Here is a 20,434-nt window from a genome sequence, read left to right as displayed (position 1 = left end):
TGGGTGGCTATCTGCCAAGTCATGCAATCTCTATCTTACTCCAACTTCACTTCTTTTGTACCAACTCTCCAATCAGAGTGAGAGGATTATAGACAAGCCCCCACCACATACTGCCTCACACTGTCTCTCTCTGACACTCTCTTTGCATTTGCTCTATATCAATTCCCCATCACCTAAATTGCCAGTATATTGGTTATTAGTTCTTTTATGCAATATTTAATGCAAGTAAATAATGGCTGAGTGTAACACAGAGTGGTCACTTCATTGAAATACTACCTTAAATACCAAAAAATGTAAAGCAAATTTAGCGAAGTTGACATACAGATAAGATAACATGCAACATCTACAGTCTGTGTTGAAGTGAAGGAACCATTATGTTTCAGAAAAAAAAACAGAACAATAAAACACACACATTTTCAGATATGGAAGGGGATTTTTTGTTGTTGCTTTCTACACTCACTCTGCAACCCAGCCATGTTTGTGTTTAGGTTCAGGATGTTCAGGCGGGGCAAAGACATGGGCGGGTGCAGAATGGACTCCGTTGTATTCCACGCATCCCACACAGAGAGACTCTCCTCCAGCAATTAGCTCCAGCCAACTCGACGTCATGAAGCTCAGCTTGTGGCATTTCACAAGTGTCTCTGTGTTATAATAACATGAGCAGCCGGATGAGACCTGGGGCTTTCCTTATTATCTTACAGGGTGCGACATCTTAGCCTCAATCTGAAAGAGATCAAAGCGTTCTTGTCCACAGATATAAGAACTTCATGTTTTTCCATTTTGGGAAAGCATTGGGCTTGAGACCACTGTCATACCCAGCTGTTGATAATAAAGTTGAAGCCAGCAGCCTGTAAGTGAAACATCAAAATTTTCCACACTGCCAGGACTCCAGCTTTAAATGAAAAAAATCACAATTTTTTATAACTTTGCATGGCACCAATTTTACCAATTCTCTTGGAGTTCATGCACTTGAGTTTACAAGGCTGCAATTGGCAAAAAAAAAAAAAAAAAAAAACAACAGGTGAATTTCCTGATGGGTTTAGAGCATGGCTCCAAGAGAATTTTTTGTATGCTGCACACAATAAATATACTTTTCAGACGTTATACTGTACATGTTGGTGAAACACAATGTGAAGGCTGTAACTGAAGCTTTAATGGTGCATATCAAGAAGGAAGTAAGCTATCAGTTGGTCCAGTGACAGGACAGATAAATTCACCTCTCCTGATTGCAGAGGGCTATTTATACTTCAAGGAGACTCAGTCACATTGTCTACATGTCATTGTGTTTGAGTGGAGATAATAATACAATGCAATACAATACAATAACTTTATTAATCCCCGAAGGGAAATTCAATTATCTGGGGTCTCATCTGTTTACTTTAGAATTAAATAGTCTAATTACTGATGGTGAGAAAGATTTTCTGAATCTTTCTGTCCTGCAGTGCAGGGATAGGAGTCGTCCACCTCCCATGTTTTGTTGCTCATTGAGGCAGATATGAAGTGGATGATCCATGTTTGTCAGAATGGCCTCCATCTTGCTCAGTGCACGTCTCTCCAGCTCATCCTCCAATGAGTTCAATCTGATTCCAACCACAGAGCCAGCTTTTTTAATCAGTTTGTTCAGATGCCTTGCATCCTTGTTTTTCATACTGCCTCCCCAGCAGACTGCAGCATAAAACAGGACACTTGCTACCAGACTGATAAAACATCTGCAGCATCTTACTGCAGATGTCTAATGATCCAAGTCTTCTGAGGCAAAAAAGTCGGCTCTGGCCCTTTTTGTAGATGAAGTCTACATTTTTAAACCATTCCAACTTATCAAGGTGGACACCTAAATATTTATATGATGTCACCACCTTGATGTCCACGTCACAAGTGTTCACTGGCTGAAAAGGGGGTTTGGGTTTTAGATGTGCATTTGTGTATTATATGTTTTCACTGTTATTCTGTCTGCTGTAAGTGTTAGCCAACAATTGATGACAATGACCTGGTGGCTACACCTATAAAGTTCATTAAACCTCACATGGTCTGCTGTTAATGTTTTATGTCTGTCAAGTAGAAATCCTGAGACACATGGGAAACCCGAACGCTTGTAACTCATTTTAGAAAAAAAGGGACAGAGACTTCACTTTAAAATGACATTTCACTGTGCAGTTGTCCAGGACAAGGTGATTGGTTAGAGGCTAGGAGAGGACAGAGAGGATGTTTGCTGAGAGGATGTTTATATCAAGTGGGAAGAGGCCCTTGTTTCATGGCAAGAAGTGTGTGTGTGTGTGTGTGTGTGTGTGTGTGTGTGTGTGTGTGTGTGTGTGTGTGTGTGTGTGTGTGTGTGAGACATTGGCTGTTTTGGCTGTCCTTGACTGATAAGATGCCCTCAGGAAAACTGACTCCACTGTGGTTTGCACTGTCTGAGATACAACACAGGGGAGTGTGACTCATTCGAATCCTGCACTCAGTATTCAGAGGTAGCCAGGTATATGAATTGATTTTGAATCCAACACAGAATTTAAAAACAAAAGAGGCATTGACAGGTCAGCATTTAGTCGTGGTCATTCCTCTGAAATGTGAAAAATTTAGGACAACAGGGAAAATAGGTGCACATTTTAACAAGCTTGTGGGCACACAGCTTTACTTTGAGAAGCCCAATTAGTGTGTCTGTAAATGTGGACACTTCCCGTCTATAGAATGACTTGAACACAAGTCTCAACTGAATGCCCACAGTAAGGAATGTTGGCACTGCACTCCCTGTTTTTAATCACTTCAGCAGAGCTGCAGGGAGTCCAGTAAGTACTGAGCTCTTCCAAGTATCGAAAAAAAAAAGAAACTACTACTACACACACACAGACACAAACACACACTCTTAAAAGCACACACAGACGCACACACACTCACTCACACACAAATGCAAATTAAAAAGACATTAGTGGTTGCAATTCTGTGTGTCCTTAAGCAGGTTTTTCAGTTTGTTTTTAAAACTGTCATCAGCATACACGTGCAGATCGACACCATGGCACACCTGCCAGGTCCTGAAGGTCGCTGACATAAAGACTGATGTTCAGCCTGACATGATATGACCTGAGCCATACGTTGCTTCAGTGTCACTTTCATTATGCGATTAGATGACCTGTGTTGTACATCAAAGCAACTGAATATTCTAAAAATGAGATATAGTCACATCCTAGAATATTAATAGCAGCTGGCAAAGACAGGTGCAGCACCAACAAATCCAGTCTGTCTTCACCTCTAATCACTGATTAAACAAACAGGAACAAAAGGGAAAAAAACACTGTCAGTGCAGAGCAGGCATCCTGCTTACTGGCAATCCTCAATCAGCAGTGCTGGAACGAGGAAGTGAGAATGTGCTGCTGGCATGAGTGTCACCCTCTGCTGTCTGGTCCAGGTTCAACAGAGGCGTATCAGGAGGTGTGGAGAAACTTTCCACCAAGACACATACATTAGCAGGATGGACTCAAACATTTTATAACGACAGGACAGACAGAGACGGATTTTTGTGGATGGCAGATGCTGGATGTCATCCAGCTGTGGTTGAGAGTAAAACCTGTGTCTGCAGATGTGCTCAGCCAAAAAGAAAAAAAATCTGCTGAGTACACTGAATTGTGGAGAGTAGTCAGCAACACACACAGACAGTCCTCACACATGGTCCTTATTCAGCAGTGCTGTGGTTTGGCCTCCTTCCCTGCATCCATCCTGTCTGTATTATGATATCATGGTGTGTGTTAGTCAGGCTGCATGAGCTGAGCTTGTTAAAGCTCATGTTGACAGTGTCTCTGTCTGAATACACACCATGCTCTGCACACCAGCAACAACGGCATACTCATGGAAATCAAATAGAAGTCTATCAGTCACAGTGATCTGTGGACCTTTCTGCAGTTGCTGTTATCTGAGGGTTGTATCGGGTCAGGGGGTGTACAATAGCCTTCTTGCTGTGAGGTGACAGTGTTGACCGCTATACCATAGCGCCACAGCGTTACATTCAATAATGTAAATGTGTTGGAAATGCTTAGCTGTGTCCTCCTCTTCTCAGACCGAGTCCTGGAGAAGGCCATGCACAAGTGTGTCCTGAAGCCCCTCAAACTGGTGGTGAGTGCCGCCCTGCAGGAGTTCCAGGTGCGCAGCGGGGCGTGGCAGGAGCTGACGGAAAACCTGTCGTTGGCCAAGGCCCGGCAGCCGCATGAAATGGGCGTGGCTGACACGTTGCCCCCAGACCCTGTGGCCATTGAGAAGATCAAGCACAAGTTCCACACTATGTGTAAACTGTACTCCCCAGAGAAGAAGGTCACCATGCTGCTGAGGGTCTGCAAACTCATTTACACCATCATGGAGGACAATTCAGGTACACACCTGACAGTCGTACAGCTTTTCTACAGTGCAGTCGCAGTCATTGTCATGTCAGCTCAGCCAGTTTCATAAGTATGGAATGATTTCACCGTCCTGCTGTGTGTGTGGCTCAGGTCGTCTGTACGGTGCTGATGACTTCCTGCCCATGCTGACCTATGTGTTGGCTCAGTGTGACATGCCTCAGCTGGACAATGAGATACTTTACATGATGGAGCTGCTGGACCCCTCACTGCTGCATGGAGAAGGTGGTTGTAAATTCTAGAGAACCTTCACTGTTAGATCTATTCAGACCACACTGTTCCTTTGGAAACCAGGCTTCTTACAGCTTCTGTGTTGCTAATTCTCTACATCTGTGTGCTCCTGTGCAGGTGGCTACTACCTGACCAGTGCATATGGAGCAATGTCCCTGATCAGGAATTTCCAGGAGGAGCAGGCAGCCAGGGTGCTGAGCTCTGAAACCAGAGATACGCTGCACCAGTGGCACCGTCGACGCACCACCCTGCGCTCCGCACCGTCTATTGATGACTTCCAGGTGAGCACAAACAGCTGTACACTTTGAGAAATAGTGTCGAACATTTTGACAATTTTTACAGATGTTGCATTACTGATTGTAATGATCACTTGAAATTAAACTGCACAGCTCGACATTTCAAACAATTGCAGTTGTGTGAGCAAGTGCTGGTGGGAAGAATTATTTTATATTTGCATTAAATATAATCGTAGTGATCTACATACTAACGTTATGAAGACAGATCAAATTCTGCTGAATAATATCTTCACTAATTTCCTTGGCCACTTTCACACTCCTTAATAAAGTAATTATATCCACCTAGAATAGGCATAAAGCACATGTTTTTTCTATTTTCTAATATATATAGTATATCATGGCTCTAATATCATCCGATTCCAGACAATCTTCCCAACACAATTGAATTCTGCAGTCTTTAATGAATGAACATTAATGTACAGCAAAAATCATGATGGAATTCTAATGGATCACAAATAGACACACATATCCCACATTAAACTAGCTTCCAAATAAAGAAACACCAAGTGCCACACATTATGTCATAAATTCACTCAGTCAGGCAGTCTACGATTTACTTTAAAATTTCTTAACTCCTTTGTGTAAACAACTCAGTCACATTTGTCTTTTTAGTATTTGGTTGTCTGCATGAGGAGAGCTTATTTTGTGGTGTGTGTTATCACAGCCACTTCAGATTCCCTTAGCTAAAAACGTGGAGGATTTCTAGTCTCTTGGTTCCTCAAACAAACGTTGCAAGTTCTGCTTCAGGTGTTTGCTTTAGCAGCCATTGTGGCGGAACTACAATTCTACAATTTCATTTAGCAGATGCTTTTATCCAAACCATCTGCTGAACTGTCTTTGCAGAGTGTCTGACTGTTTCCTCTTGAATGTCCCTCAGAATTACCTGCGGGTGGCGCTGCAAGAGCTGGACAGCGGCTGCACTGCCAAGACTCTACAGGTCCGGCCTTATGCCACTGTGGAGGAGGTGTGCCAGCTGTGCGCCCACAAGTTCAAAGTGTCCGACCCTGAGAATTATGGTCTGTTCTTGCTGATGGAGGGCAGCAGCCAGCAGCTGGCCCCGGATACCCACCCTCAGAAGATAAAGGCGGAGCTCCACAGTCGCCCAGAGGCCGCTCCCTTCCACTTTGTCTTCCGCCGTGTGACCAACAGCACCCGATCGTCGACTCATCTTGACGCTACACCCAACCTCAATGACCTCAACGTGACCTCTGACTCTCAGGCTAACCTGAATGACCTCAGTACAGAGCTGTCACCCCCCTCCTCCCAGCTCAGTGTCAGCTTAGGCCTCAGCCCAACCCTGACTTTCAGCCTGCCGCCCAACCACCTCGACAGTAGCTCCACCTCCATATGATTGTAGCAGCAAGTGGAAGCCTGAACGGGCTCTTTGTTTCCAGGTTTCCACAGTATCACCCATTCTCTCCAATGAGCACGGTTCATGAGCCATAAATGAGCCAACATGTTGAATGGGCAACACGCTATGTCGTGCCAGTCTTTACAAAGCCTGACTTCTCCTTTTGGATGACACGTCTGTCTCAGTTAACATCCCCTCACTGGAAAGTTCTGTCTGACAGACACGACTGAAAGAGGAAAAGAAGAAAGGAGGGAAGGAAATGAGAAAGATGCAGTTATTTTTACTTTATTGGTTCTGGATTTGACATCAGAGCAACACTTCAGTGAACACAGCTCTCAAATTTCTAAACACAGATGAAAGTTGTCAGGCTTGCCTTCACGCTGCTGCTTTAGGGTCAGTGGTGGTTGTTGCTACTTTTAGAGTACATGGAGGGAAATCTGATCTCAGACACACATGGGACTAATGTGTGATTAGTCACTTTATGTATCCACGTAGTTTGTTTAGGTGATAGAAGGAAGATTTACTTCTCACAGTTGCTGGTAAACTGTTGGCTTGTTGTTTGTGTTTTAAAATGAGTAATTCTTCCAGTTGTATGTTTCCATAGATTTGGTGCCACCCTGTGGGAACTGATGCATACAGCAATGTAATGTTTTCCAAAGTTTTCATTTGAAGAAACAGTTCAGGCCACTGGGAGGAAACAAAACACTTCACATCAACAACTATCAGAGGACATGTAAATAATGCAAAAGACACTATGAAGTGCCATGAGGAGGTACAACTTGCTGAAATGTTGCTACCTTTACTTTAGTGACCCACTTTAGAAGATAATCAGTTATTAAATCTATGCTGTGGCTACATTAAACACCAGTTAAGACCAAATTATGGTTTCTGCATCCCTGCGTGCTAAACTGATGCAGACTCTGAAAGCTGACGTTGTTCTGTTCATACTGCAATAGGCTGCGGTAGGTCTACTGCAGATGGCCACTGTGGAATATTCCTAAGGTGTGTCGAGCTCAGTGGGCAGACATCTGCCAGTGATTACTTCAATTACAGCTTGTGGATGATTCTTAGACAGTCTCTCCTCTAAACAAGAATATCTTTTATGCCTAAATAGTTTTCGTGGCATATGTGCATCTCACATATTTTGGGCTGCACATAGACATCCGCAAGGGGTGTAGACATTCACAGACTTGGGTGGATAGACCCTTGCAATGGATATCCCATTCTCCTTCCAGCATGTAGCATTTGTTATGCATAAAGCTGCATACTTTCAGGCATATCCCATCATTATCATTGAAATTTAAAATTAAGACAAGTGCCTACACAGGGATCAATACTTTTGCTACAAGATATTTATAAGAAAGTGTAAAAAAAAATCTATGAGAATTTTTAGGATTAACATTGTAAAATGTAGTGAAATATCGTTCTTTCATGTAGTTTATGTTTAATGTTAGAAACAGGCAGGTCTGCCAGTTTTGATGTGAGTATCCTGGCGATATGATAGAGACTGTATGATACCTGATAGATGTTGCTTGGTATCATCTCCACCTGGATGGACAACATAGCACAAAGGAACAGTTGCTGGCTGCCCTATCTCACTTTTGACAAGGACTCATACTACTACAGGACAAAGGTTTATATCCTGATGAGAAGAAAGGATGATGTGACAGTTACAAAATGGTTGTGTGGACCTTTAAGCTGGTCTGAGGTGCATCACAGTCACAAGTACTGATATTAGGAAAAGCAAAGTTAAGTGACTATGACCAGAGAGGGAACAGTACTGAGATGGATCATTGTTGAGTTGGATACTGTCAGTCATAAATACTTGAATTTTAACAGTTTCAGTAGTCAGAAAATGAAATTCTAGTGCTGTTTTTGTTTATTGAATAAACTGAACTGCATCACTCTCCATTGAGTTCTGTTTGACATGAGGACGAAATGTTAATGTGTGAGGTGAGGTCAGTGGAGAGACAAGTGAAAGGTAACGTGGCTGAAGTGAAGGAATTAATGTCCTGAATGGTGTGTAAATAGCCTGTACGGAGCTCACCACGCATATCTCTGGGAGCCAAATGTTCTAAGTTTGAATTCACATGTACTGCCGTGTTGTTGCAATCTAACTTTCTTAAACTAAGCAAGTATTTATATGTCTCTGTGCGGGGATTTTTCACAGATGGCTTTTCCATGTCTAAAATATTCCTGGTGGTGTCACAATGTCATTTGCATCCATTTGTCATTGATATCAGAAATATTCTTTTGCACTTAATAAATGTTGGAAATGGAATTACATTTCTGTGTTCTTGTATTTGATCAAAGCACTTGTCAAAGTCCTGCTGTTCCAGTCCTTTGCCACTAGATGGGGCTCACTCCTCATATTCACAGCATCAGCATCTTTTGGTCAGCAGTTCTGTGGTCAAATGGAAGAAAAATGGAGTTATTTGGACATGAGGACGTGGCTTTTGTGTGGCCAAAGAAAGAGAAGTATCCAACGTCAAGAACGCAGCTGAAGGGTGTAGTCAATGTGACAATGTGATGCTTTGGGGGAATTTTTCAGCTACTGGGTCAAACAACCTTGTCAAAGTAAACAACATCATGAGAAAGGAGGATGACATTAAGATAGCGAACAAAAACATTTATCGGCTCAGAGAAAATCTTTTACTTGGGCAGCACTGGACCTTCCAACAAGACGATCTCATACACACAGCCAAAGTGGTTCAGAAATGGTGAACTGAAAACTACACCAACATGAAGCAACCCAGCCAGAAAAAAAAGCCCATGAAGAATCTATGGAGGAACTAATGACCAGAGTGATGGAAGGAAGCCTTCAGCCTCAGAGATCTTAACAAAGAGAGGTGTAACAAAATCCCTGTGAAGATATGCACAAAGATTGTTATTGATCATAATAAATGTTCGATTTATGTGACGGAAATAAAGACTTACAATTAAATGTTTAGTAAAAAGTAAAAATAAATAAATAAATAAATTCAGCGTCAACATCTTGAACAATATTTTACTATCTTTTCGTCATTTGTTCGTCGTTTCAAGCCAGAAGAAATCTACTGATCAAAAAAGATTTATAGTATAAGTCAAACTTAGGTTTTTGGTATGAATAATGTTGTGCTCAACTGCACATTAAGAACTGGAAAGCAAAAAAAGAAGAAGATAAGTAAGATATATCCATCCATACAAGTAACCAGGAAGAGAGAAATGATCTAAAATGATGACAAAATGAGAAGGCTAAGATACACAAACACAACCATTATATTTGATAGAATTTTGCTCTTTGATAAATATGACTGTGAAGGCTTTGACAAGGAGCTGTTTTTCATCTGTAATCTGGAGTCAGGCGGTACCTACCTGGCAGCGTCACAATGACCTCATTGTGACGCCGCCACCGTCTCTACAGCTGGTTTGCTCTGAGCTGGAGACAGCTCCACTCTCATCACACAACAAAGCCTGTACTAACCATAGTCTCTTCTCAATTTCAGCACATCTGACTCTGAAATCAAAGTTTATGTAGTGAAAGTCACAAAAAAGAAGCTCTTATTTAAGCTAATTTCTGTCACATTTGTGTTCTTTTTCCTAGTTTCAGAGTTTATTCCCTTGATCTGTTGAAGCCTTATATTCTTATCAGCTGATGGATGCCTAACTTTAAATGACATTCTTCAGTCATGTACCATCTCTACAGTTCAGGACTGTAGCTCTCCCTATACAGTCCCAGTTTCTTCTTTTTAAAGAGGAGCTCAGTCGTCCCACTGACCAAAAAGATGCTCAAAGAGAAAGATTTGGATTTGTTGAATTTTTCTTTACAAATATAGTAGTGTAAGGTCTTTACTGTCTGAAGTGCTCTGAAACTACATATATTGTGGATTGGCATGACATAAACAGAACTGAATTGTACTTAAAAATAAAAATCTATTGGTAGGTCCTTGAAGGTGTGTTTCTGCATGCATGCGTGAGTTAATAGGTCCAAGAAAAACTCACTGCAACTCAAAAGATGGGGTTACCTTAAGCAAAGACAACTTTATTAATGCTCAGGTAGCAAAATGACCTCTAAAAGTACATTTGAAACATCTAAACACAAAGTAAACCATTCTGTTCAAAAGTTTCTTCTGTAGGAAGGTAAAGCTCGGGTACGTAGAGAAACAGCATCTGCAAACACTCTCACTCTCCATCTCTTATTATGTCCTATGTTAGCAGCGGCATGCAGTCACCTAGGATATCCAGTTCAAACTACATCCAGTGCCATCTAAAAACTCTCCAGACTTTCATCCCAAAGCACGTCAAGATTTACCATAAATAATTTATTATATTGAAATATCTCCATGCGAGTAAACAAAGGACGATAGCGTCAGAGGTCTCACACACATCAAAACAAAGGGAAGTACAAGGGAGACCTAGGATCTATGAAAATATATTCAACAGATATACAGATTGAGACAAAAAATATATGAATACATTTACACCTATTTATATACATATGTACATCAGCAATGGGGGATAACCCATGTGAATATCACAAATTATTTAGAAATCTCCTCTACAATATGCCTCGTTTCAGAATGTGAGCATTTTGGTGGCATTTTGGTTCATTTCAGAGACTTGGTTCCTGCAGTGAATAGCAGCACAGAATGCATTGAACCAAATCACCTGTAGCATACCGGGAGTTTTTGACGGTAAAGTGCTGGATACAGATATTTTCTGATAAACATAATAAACCAAAAGAAAATTCCTGGTTTATACAGGCATGGTGGATGACAGTGATTTGTCTTCAACAGTCAGCATATCAATTGACATGGAGTGGGTCAGCCTACCAAGACTGAGCAGCAGGGAGTTAGTAGCTAGTGATAAAATGCTACAATATGTATGAATTATCCACTTCTTGATTTGACTAAAATCACTGAATCTTGAACAGTCACTTGTTGAAGTGTGTTCCACTATTTTGGAAGCAGGAAAGAAAAAGGGCAGTGTTAGGATCAGAGTGATTTTGACAAAGACCATACTGTAACGCCTCCATGATTGGTTCAGAGCATCTCCAGAGCAGCTCTGTATGATGCTGTATAGCTACAGACTGGTCAGCGTCCATACTGAAGAATACACAGGTGTAGGAGCTGGACCATGGCCTGATCTGATCAATCACACTCTCTTACACATCATGTGACGAGTCATGTGTGTGTGTTCATCATTTAACTGTAGAAGAGATGGCAGCAGAATGGGGAAAAATGCAAAGGACAGTATGATGCTCTGGGCCGTTATCCACGTGAATGCAGGACCCAAGGTTTCCCCGCAGAGAAGGGAAACCTTGGGTCCTTATTGCACCTTTAATGTTTCCACAATTTTTCCTTAGTGCCTGATGATTCTGACATACTGTCTCATAATCTGAATTCCCAAGTCAAACTGCGTAACCATTAATTTTCTAACCAAAGAAGTTAAGAGTGATTTTTTTCACTCTTAATTTTAATCTTTTTTGGGGGGGTACAAATGTGCGTTCATAATTTTCCTTTGGAAATCAGAACCGGCAACATTTTCTTTGTAAAGTGTTTCAGCGTATTATCATACGTTGGAAGAAATAATTAAGAAAAGATGCAACATTTCTACCCTGATAAACGATAAAAAACGGTGACCTCAGGTGCCATTATCAAGAGCTCCCATCTCGATGATGTTAAAACAGTGTCTGATAATGATTTGAACAGTTTAGCTTATTAGGAATGTTTAGAGCTGTCTGGTTCTGTATGTTGGTAACAGTCCTGCTTTAGATTATTGTTGTCAGTGATGAATCATTTCATTAAGAATGACAAGTTGATATTGACAGACATCATTTACAATTTGAATACATTTTTAAACTCTACTATAAATGTTTCTTTGAATAGTAAAGTGGCATATTTACATATCTGTAAGCTCATAGTTATTGCATTACTTTAGATTCAAACCCTGTTTTCCGGTCATAGCACAGAGTACTCTGCCTGTATCTGAGAAATCAATAAATATGGAGGATATAGAAACAAAAACAACATTAATTATTTGTACATTCGAAAGACCGTAATTCTCAGATTTGATCTTTTATATTACTTATCAATAAATTAACAAAGTACCTGAAAAAGTCATTCAGTTTTTAGTTTTAGCAATAGCTTTCCCTTAGAGAAAAAAAAAACCAAAAAAAAAAAACCATGAGTAGGGCACTTGACATTTCAAATGAACCAATGTGCTGGCAAAGCTGACATTTTGATGGGTACTGTGTGAGAATCAACACTCTGACAAGCGGTCACTCACAGTCTTTGAGGAACAGTGTGACTTCGCTGGCCTGCAGTGGAATCCAAATCCCTGGAGGGTTTCACAAACCACATTATACATGCTCTAAAAACTAGTAGGATTATTTATGTACCACAAACCTACCATATCTGGACAAATCTAGACATTAGGAATTACAAAATACAAAGAACTCCTGGATAAAAATAAAGTGGAACTACCCTCACCTTAAAGAGTTGGGGTTAAAGTCCTGCATTGTTACTCTACTATTACCTTCCTGCCACTTAAATAGCTTAAATTGTCTTTGGGCTGCACAGGAGTGAAGCAGGACGTCTATCCACCACAGAGGAAAAACCTCGTCCAGCTGACATTTTGAATAATGCCACCACTGTTTAGAGTCTATTTGGTCAGTGTCTTCAAGAGGAGAAAAAGCAGCAGTCCATTATTTCTGTTCCTGGGTGTCAGTGCAGACTGTGACAACAACAATTCCCCTCCCTCCCCGAAAAAACATACGAACACATCTGCTTCTCGAATACACGAACCCCATATAAACCTGCTTCATTTTACAAGGATCTTCTCCTTATAATCAGCATGTATTAGCAGGAGCAGCCTGGCCGCCTGCAAAGCTTTTCAGTGCAACTTTGAATTCTGCATTTCACATCCACACACACAACTACAAATCCAAATCAAATGAAATCAGCAAAACGACCCTCAGAGGAAATTGTGCTTGTTTTGTACACGAGTGGTTGTCTGAGGAGGTCTTGGCTTGGACGCTTGACTCCAGAAATGAAACCTTGTGTGGAAAGTGTTTTTGTGACCTCCAGAGGACAAATGTGCGTATTACATGAATAAATAATAAATAGGACATCTGCGGATATTTACAGGGGTGGGCTATTTACAGAAGGGAAATGGAAAAATAGCTAATCAATACCAAACAAAAAAGCTACAGCTGTTAGATAATTTATATAAAAGTGAGGGGATAATGCCCTGGTTCTGTGGAGGTGGAAATAATTGGGAAAGTCACTCAGCAGACTTAATTATGACCACATGATGGAAGTAAAAATAGTCAGAAGATAATGGTGTTTGAAAATGTACTCATCTGCATAACAGATTCTGTTCTCTGCCTAAAGACGTGACACGTGACTGTCTAAACAGCCCTTCATTATCTGCACCACGGTGCTAAACTACCCCCTCCCACCCCTTTACATCATTGCTTTTTATCATTTTTACTCTCAACTAGTAAATCTAAAAGACCTGCCTCTCCCATCAGGAAAGGTTAGCAGCTAGGAAACATCACACCTAAATACAAGGAGGTTCGAAATGAAAGGTCCTCACATCAGAAACTAGCAGTAGTTGGACAAAGATGATGCTTTTCCTTTTTGTAAATGTTGGTTTGTGGTAGTTGTCCTCGGTGCTCTTCTATGTGAGGGCTTGTAATGAGTCCGTCAGCTCCATCTCTGCTCCTGGAATCAGTCCCACGCTCTGGTCTGGTCGAGAGTAAACACCAGAGCAGCTCCATATTGCACCGAGCAGGAAAACAAGCAGGAAAGAATAGCAGAGTGGGACGTCGTCTCGGCAAAGAAACGAGAAGCCGGAAACAGTGTGAATCAGGTCTGAGTTATTTCATATTTGCCTATTAATTTTTACTGATTAGGTGTAGATTTCTGTCATTGAACACTACAAGCTACTTATGTAATACTTCACCTGGGATTCTTTGTAAACACCACCCCCTGTGTGTATGTGCGTGTAGCGTGGAGTGTAAATGTGCGTCTCAGTCGTCCCGGCAGGTGGGCAGGTTGACGAAGGTGAAGATGTTGTACTCGATCAGGCAGGAGAAGCACAGGAAGACGGTGTAGAGGAGGAGACACATTAAACCCAGACGTCTGTCCAGCGTCCACTTGTTGAGGTGAACTCCCAGGACCTGCACAGACAGAAGGCAGAGAGGGGACAGACGAGCTCATCAGGAGACAGAGCGATAAAGGGAACTGTGGTATGAAGAAGCAGAAAGCTGTCAGAGGCGGAGACTGTCCTTCAGAAACTCACCGTCATGAACACAGATGCCAGCAGGAGCACCACAGAGAAAATCAGTCCTTTGCTGTTTAGTTTGATCTGCAAGAAGAAGGAGGTAGACATTCTATAATGGGGTGGGAAAAGATCCATCCATCCATTATCTATACACTGCTTAGTCCTCATTAGGGTCCTGGAGGGCTGGAGTCTATCCCAGCTGACTTAGGGTGAAGGCAGGGTTCACCCTGGACAGGTCACCAGTCTATCACAGGGCTACACATAGAGACAAATGATCACACTCACATTCACACCTACAGACAATTTAGCATCATCAATTAACCTCAGCATGTTTTTGAACCATGGGAGGAAGCCAGAGTACCTGGACCTACATGCAAACTCCATGCAGAAAGATCCCAGGTCCAGGCCGGGATGCAAACCGGGGAGCCCCATGGTACAATATTGTATTTTCTATACATTGCAATGATTGAGTGACCCATGTTCCCATTTTATTTACAGATACAAAACTTCTTCTTCAAAAAAACTGGCCACAAAAAATGCTAAGCCTGTGAAGCACCACAAAGTTAGTAGACTTGTTTCAGTGTATCTAATCTGGATTTGTGTTGAGCCCTGATTAGATTCCAAGACCCTCTCAGATGGCATGTGGTCTCACACACATTTCTTTATAAACTACAACTATGGGAATAAGAACACAGAAGAAGGGGCACTGGAGAACACCTAAAGGACAATTCATGACCTCCACAAGACAGATATGGGCCTTAAAGGTGGACAGCACAGTGTTCTATTTATTCTACAATAAGTCTCACACAGTTGAATTGTCCCTCATATCAAACATGATAGACACAGTCCTGTGGATGTTACTGAAAGTTTGAGACTTTGGACTTTTTCCAGGTTACAGCAGTTCGTCAGTACCTGACATTAGTCCAGCACAGTGGACAGACACAGCACAAATATTTAGAACGTCCCAGTGAGTTTAGGCTTCACCAGTTGAAAGCATTTACAAATCAAGGCAGTGACTTCTTCATTTACAAGTTTTGTAACACCGAAATATCTAATGATGTCATACTTAGAGTACCAGTCAAATGTTTGGACACAACAACACATTTTTGCTACGTAAGACATCAAATCTACAAAATATCATATATAGGTTTAAATAGAGTAAATAAAAGTTGGAGACATTGTTGGAGATTTATTCAAAATACAAGGCAACACTTAGAAATCCCATCTGGTTTGAGCTCAGTGGGATTAATGTTAGTTGTTCAGCAGGAATGAGCCAAAATACCTCCAGGCATTGTGAGGGCTGTTTGACCAAGAAACAGACTGATGGAGAGCTGCATGACATGACCTGACCTCCACAATCACAATCTTAAATAGAAGCCAGAGAATGATTACCTACATAAGTCCAAAAGTGCTGTTTCATAGATTCGAAGGTTTAGTCTTGCAGAGAATCAAAAAATGAAGAAAAATCTAGAATGAGTGTCCAAACCTTTGACTGCTACAGCATGTGACATCTGTGTTCTGGTTTGACACTGAGAAGAAGAGGTGTGATAAATCAGACACTGAGGGGAAGAGCAATGTGCCACTTACATCAGAGCCATAGTTGATGGCCAGGGTCTTCAGGGCCCAGGGGAGACCGAGCCCCACCAGGATGTCAAACACGTTACTACCAATGGAGTTGGATACCGCCATGTCTCCCATTCCTGAACACACAGCCAGAGAGGGCGAGTTGTGAAGCAGCAGACATAAAGGGAGGAAGAAAAGGAACAAAGAGGTACAGAGAGGCAGCATGAAAAGCAGAGTGGGCAGTGAGAAGACAGGAAAGTACAAGGGTGGGAGGCTGCAGGGAGGTGGGCACAGGAGAGATCAGTGAGCTATCTGTCCCACTGCCGGCCCAAAGAAACGATGAAGCGACAGCAGCTACAAAGCAGGGGAAGGACGGCTAAACTGCAGTGGTGAGTATCTGTGTCCCGCTGAGTCCACCACACACACACAGACACGAACGCACAAACGCACACACACACACACACACACACACAAACACACACACACACAGACACGAACGCACAAACGCACACAGAGAGAGAGAGCTGTTTAAATATTTAATGTCAGGAGCAAGAATAAACACACATGAAAGGATGGAGGAAGAGACCCCCTTCCACTGTCGTCCCCTTTTTTTACGGGGGGGACAGTGGAAAAACATGACAGGCTCATCATCTTCCTCACCCATCTCTATCTCTGTCATCTCCTTCCTTCTCCAGCTCTGTGATAGTGCCTTTGATTCTGTTGTTCAGCTTCCATCAAACTGCAGGTGTGTGTGTGTTAAACGACAGCTTGGTAGCCCATCATTTGGTGTGTTTGTGCTTCAGTACCTTGTCGTGCCACTATGAGGCTGGCCATGCAGTCAGGGACGCTGGTTCCAGCTGCCAGGAAGGTGATGCCCATGATGACATCTGGGATGCCGAGTGTGAAGCCTATTACTGTTACCTGACAGATACATAAAGGCAAAGGTAGGGTATTACTACTTGTATTTGGACAGCCATTGCAAATGCTGGTGGAGATACAGGAGAAAAACAAAAACAGCGAGAGATGAAACTCTGTATTTATCAAAATGTTACTATTTCTATTTAACACATAAAGATAAAATGGAAAATGAAATATGCCCTTACCAATATTTTTAAATTAACAATGAATGAAATTATGTCTGAGAGATGTCTCTGACACTGACAAATCCTCAGGTAATGATTACCTGACTGCAGCTTTGTAGAGCTTTTGAAACCCCATTAGGATGAGATTAACATTACAGGGGGGTGGGGGATAAAATATTCCCTGTGCTCCCTGTTGTCTGATTCATCGTTCTGGACAGAATTTGAACCCTCTGAACTCCCAACAGGTTGTGATCTTTTTTTTTTCCTGCTCCTGTCACATTTTTACTCACTATGGACTCATTTTGCAACATAAAGTCCTGCACCTCTATGGGAACAGCACACCCATGACTAGAAGTAGAGAGACCTCAGTCAGTAATGTCTTTGGCGCAGAATGACACAATTATCATGCCAACTGCAGTATAAACTAACTATACTACATGCATGGTTTAGCTATAAATTCAGCTGAACTGATTCTGTAAATGTGTGACTGTTTCCTAATGTGTTCACAAAGCCAGTATTAGCTCACTGATGCTACACTATTTCTTTTGTGCCAAACCTTTCAGTGGTCAGCTAACATGTTTGCAACATCAAAATGAAAATACCAAGCTTTTGTGACTTATTATGGTCAGCAACAATGTATATGATGAACATGTTGAAAAACTCTTTCCTCATCCAGCAGACACAGAGCAACAAAACAGTTCCACTTTGGTGAAAAACATCAGGGAATTAATTGTTTTTCATGGTGCTCAGCAGTAATTTTTGTTGGTAAATGAGCGACATTAGAATGGAACATGTCTGCATCTTCAAACCCAAAACAAGGAAGTGAATTCGGTGACGTACGTGCATTACGTTTGCGCTGGGGACTGCTATTATTGGTGGAAGTCATGGGAGGCTGGCCAGAATTGCGGAAAAGTTGCGGTGACTGGACAAAGTTGCGAGGTCGCGCAGAATTCGCAGAGATTGGTTGAATTCACGTGAATACGCACGATCGAAACATCGTGAATTTCTGGAGGGACTGACTAATGCACCTACTTTACCAGCAGCAGATGTGGCAGTAGTAAACAGCAATACAGATGCATTTATGCATGGTTTGATGTAGCACCAATCCACTGGTAAGGCCTTGAATAATGGCCACTAGTGATACAAGTAACTGCTGATAGGGTTGAAATGTGCATCAGTCTACTAGTATTGCCTTGGGGCTCCAGCAGGGTGTGAACCATACAGTCTATGGTGTGAACGCGCACTTTTTCCCTCACTCAATACAGACAAGCGAGCGGATGGACTGCGTGCTGTGTGTTCTTAACATTCTTCCCTCGCTACTCCCCTTTTTAAGGGCGCAACACAGACCTTCCTTCCTGCCCCACTTTGGTTTTCAGTTCAAATCTAAATTTCTCACAAATACACTTTCCATAATTCGAAACAAATATGTCATTTTTTCCCCCCGCTGTCGCTCACCATCCAGACCATGATGTAGGAGAAGGCAGCGATCCACAAGGTGGAGCAAGCGAAGGACAGCATGAAGCAGTTCTCCCAGCGAGGTGAGTTGCAGTTGGGGACGGTGAAGTAGAGCAGCAGACACAGAGGCCAGGCCAGCAGCCACTTCAGCTTATTCACCACACCAGCTGCAGACACACACAGCATGATACAGCATTGGACTGACATACACGCACTGTATATAGAGGAAAGACAGATAAAGACCACAGCAAAAAGCACCCTGTAAAACTGACAGTTCTGTCCGCCAATTAGAACAACTTACCATCTAGCTAAAGCAAGTCTCATCAGATTCATGCAAGTCTATTTTTGAATATGTAGCTTTGAAATGTGGAGACCATGCATTTACACTTTGTTGCAGAATGTCTCCCAGATTTATCATATCTGATATTAAGTGTGATGTGGATGAACAAAAGAATGATTAAGAATAGTATTTTCAAAAAGGAAAGAAAGCAGCAGTAAGATCAACTTGATAAAGACATAATTTAAAGTACATACCCTCGATCTGATAAAAGAACAACTCTTCTCCATCTGATTACCAGTAAACTCTAGTATCAGAGAGAATAGTGCAAGAAGAATATCACAGTCATGGTTTCGCTTCTGTTAAACTGTGTTTTGATCTAATTATTCATATTTCTACCTAAACAAGGTAATTCATTTTATAGTTTAAGTTTTTCTGATTACATTTTTCAGTGGAAGCAGTTTTACCTTGACAAACCAGTTTGTGCGTTGTGTGTGTGAGGAATGTACTGATGCTGGAAGACAAATGCTGACTACGTGGAAGTGGAAACATAAAGCAGAGTGTGACAAAACAAAATGAAATCTAACTGGAATTTTGTGCATGACTGTTCATCTCTTTCTATATTCTACATGTAGCTGCATTACGGAAAAAATCATGCTCCTTCTAATTCTCAGTTATTAACCTTGTGTTGTCAAATGTGAAGCTCATCTAAAAATGAAATAAATGAACATATTTAGGAGGAGTTACACTCTGGAATAATGTGATGTTAGCGCTGGACACAGTGAGTGCCTAGTCCACACAATCATGAGCTTAACATCCACCTGGGGTTGTTGTGGGCAAATTGAAAATGCATATAGATACAGTGGGGTGCAAACACCTAGAGTATAGTTGGCAGTTTTGTGGCAACTGCACCCAAACTAAAACCTGTGCTGCAGCCTGGCTACTGCTCTCTTTGAAGTGCTTATGCTAAGCTAGGCTAATCACCTCCAGTGTGCACACCTGTCCAATTTCACTTCTGCAAAGAAAGCAATTAAATGTGTTTTCCAACAAGTGTGACAGAAAACCAGTCACACACGAGTCCAGCAGTTACCTGGGCACTGGAAGGGTACAAAGGGTCCTTCTCCATCCTCTTCTTCCTCCTCTTCATCATTCTCGTTGTTCTCGTTGTCCTCGTTCTCTGTCTCATTGCCCGCCTCTCGGTCGTCATGGCGAACGTTGATGCCCCTCTCGGCTCCGGAAAGACCGTTTTCTATGCCCCGTCGACTTACTCCTTTCACAGGGACGTCAGAGTCACCGTTGGTCAGAGTCCTTGTGTTAATGAGACGCTGCCTCTGTACATCACCAGCACACACACAGAAACACAGAAGGTGGGCTGGGTCAGATCTCAGGGCTCAGCATGAAACATATTCCACTGATGGAAACAGCGTCATCTGACCTTAAATAGTAAATGTCATTCAACATTTGGCTCATTGTGTCTGTTCACAAATCTTTTTTATACTAAATAATGCAGACAGCTTCTGTTCAGCTCTAAT

At 41.9% G+C, this 20,434-nt stretch overlaps 2 protein-coding genes across 3 annotated transcripts in view; one reads left to right on the top strand and one right to left on the bottom strand.

Moving 5' to 3' along the window:
- The window catches only part of rin2a (Ras and Rab interactor 2a), a 41,888-nt gene extending 33,345 nt beyond the window's left edge, over positions 1–8,543 (top strand). For both annotated transcript variants that reach the window (XM_055018706.1, XM_035941541.2), the window contains 4 exons: positions 4,046–4,354; positions 4,473–4,604; positions 4,728–4,891; positions 5,784–8,543. In XM_055018706.1, the coding sequence (XP_054874681.1) occupies positions 4,046–4,354; positions 4,473–4,604; positions 4,728–4,891; positions 5,784–6,257 (1,079 nt within the window). In that variant the 3' untranslated portion in view covers positions 6,258–8,543. The remainder of the gene's footprint in view (positions 1–4,045; positions 4,355–4,472; positions 4,605–4,727; positions 4,892–5,783) is intronic.
- A 1,709-nt stretch (positions 8,544–10,252) lies between these two features.
- slc24a3 (solute carrier family 24 member 3) overlaps positions 10,253–20,434 on the bottom strand; it is an 86,406-nt gene continuing 76,224 nt past the window's right edge. Inside the window, exons 12-17 of the mRNA XM_055018710.1 lie at positions 19,993–20,233; positions 18,626–18,792; positions 16,895–17,009; positions 16,113–16,225; positions 14,544–14,609; positions 10,253–14,421 (exon numbers count right to left, since the gene is read on the bottom strand). Of these exons, the coding sequence (XP_054874685.1) occupies positions 14,272–14,421; positions 14,544–14,609; positions 16,113–16,225; positions 16,895–17,009; positions 18,626–18,792; positions 19,993–20,233 (852 nt within the window). The 3' untranslated portion in view covers positions 10,253–14,271. The remainder of the gene's footprint in view (positions 14,422–14,543; positions 14,610–16,112; positions 16,226–16,894; positions 17,010–18,625; positions 18,793–19,992; positions 20,234–20,434) is intronic.

The sequence above is a fragment of the Amphiprion ocellaris genome, chromosome 16, assembly GCF_022539595.1.
Source record: "Amphiprion ocellaris isolate individual 3 ecotype Okinawa chromosome 16, ASM2253959v1, whole genome shotgun sequence".
NCBI classification, from domain to species: Eukaryota; Metazoa; Chordata; class Actinopteri; family Pomacentridae; genus Amphiprion; species Amphiprion ocellaris.
Note: the sequence above shows the minus strand (reverse complement) of the source record. Positions and strands in the feature narration are given on the sequence as shown.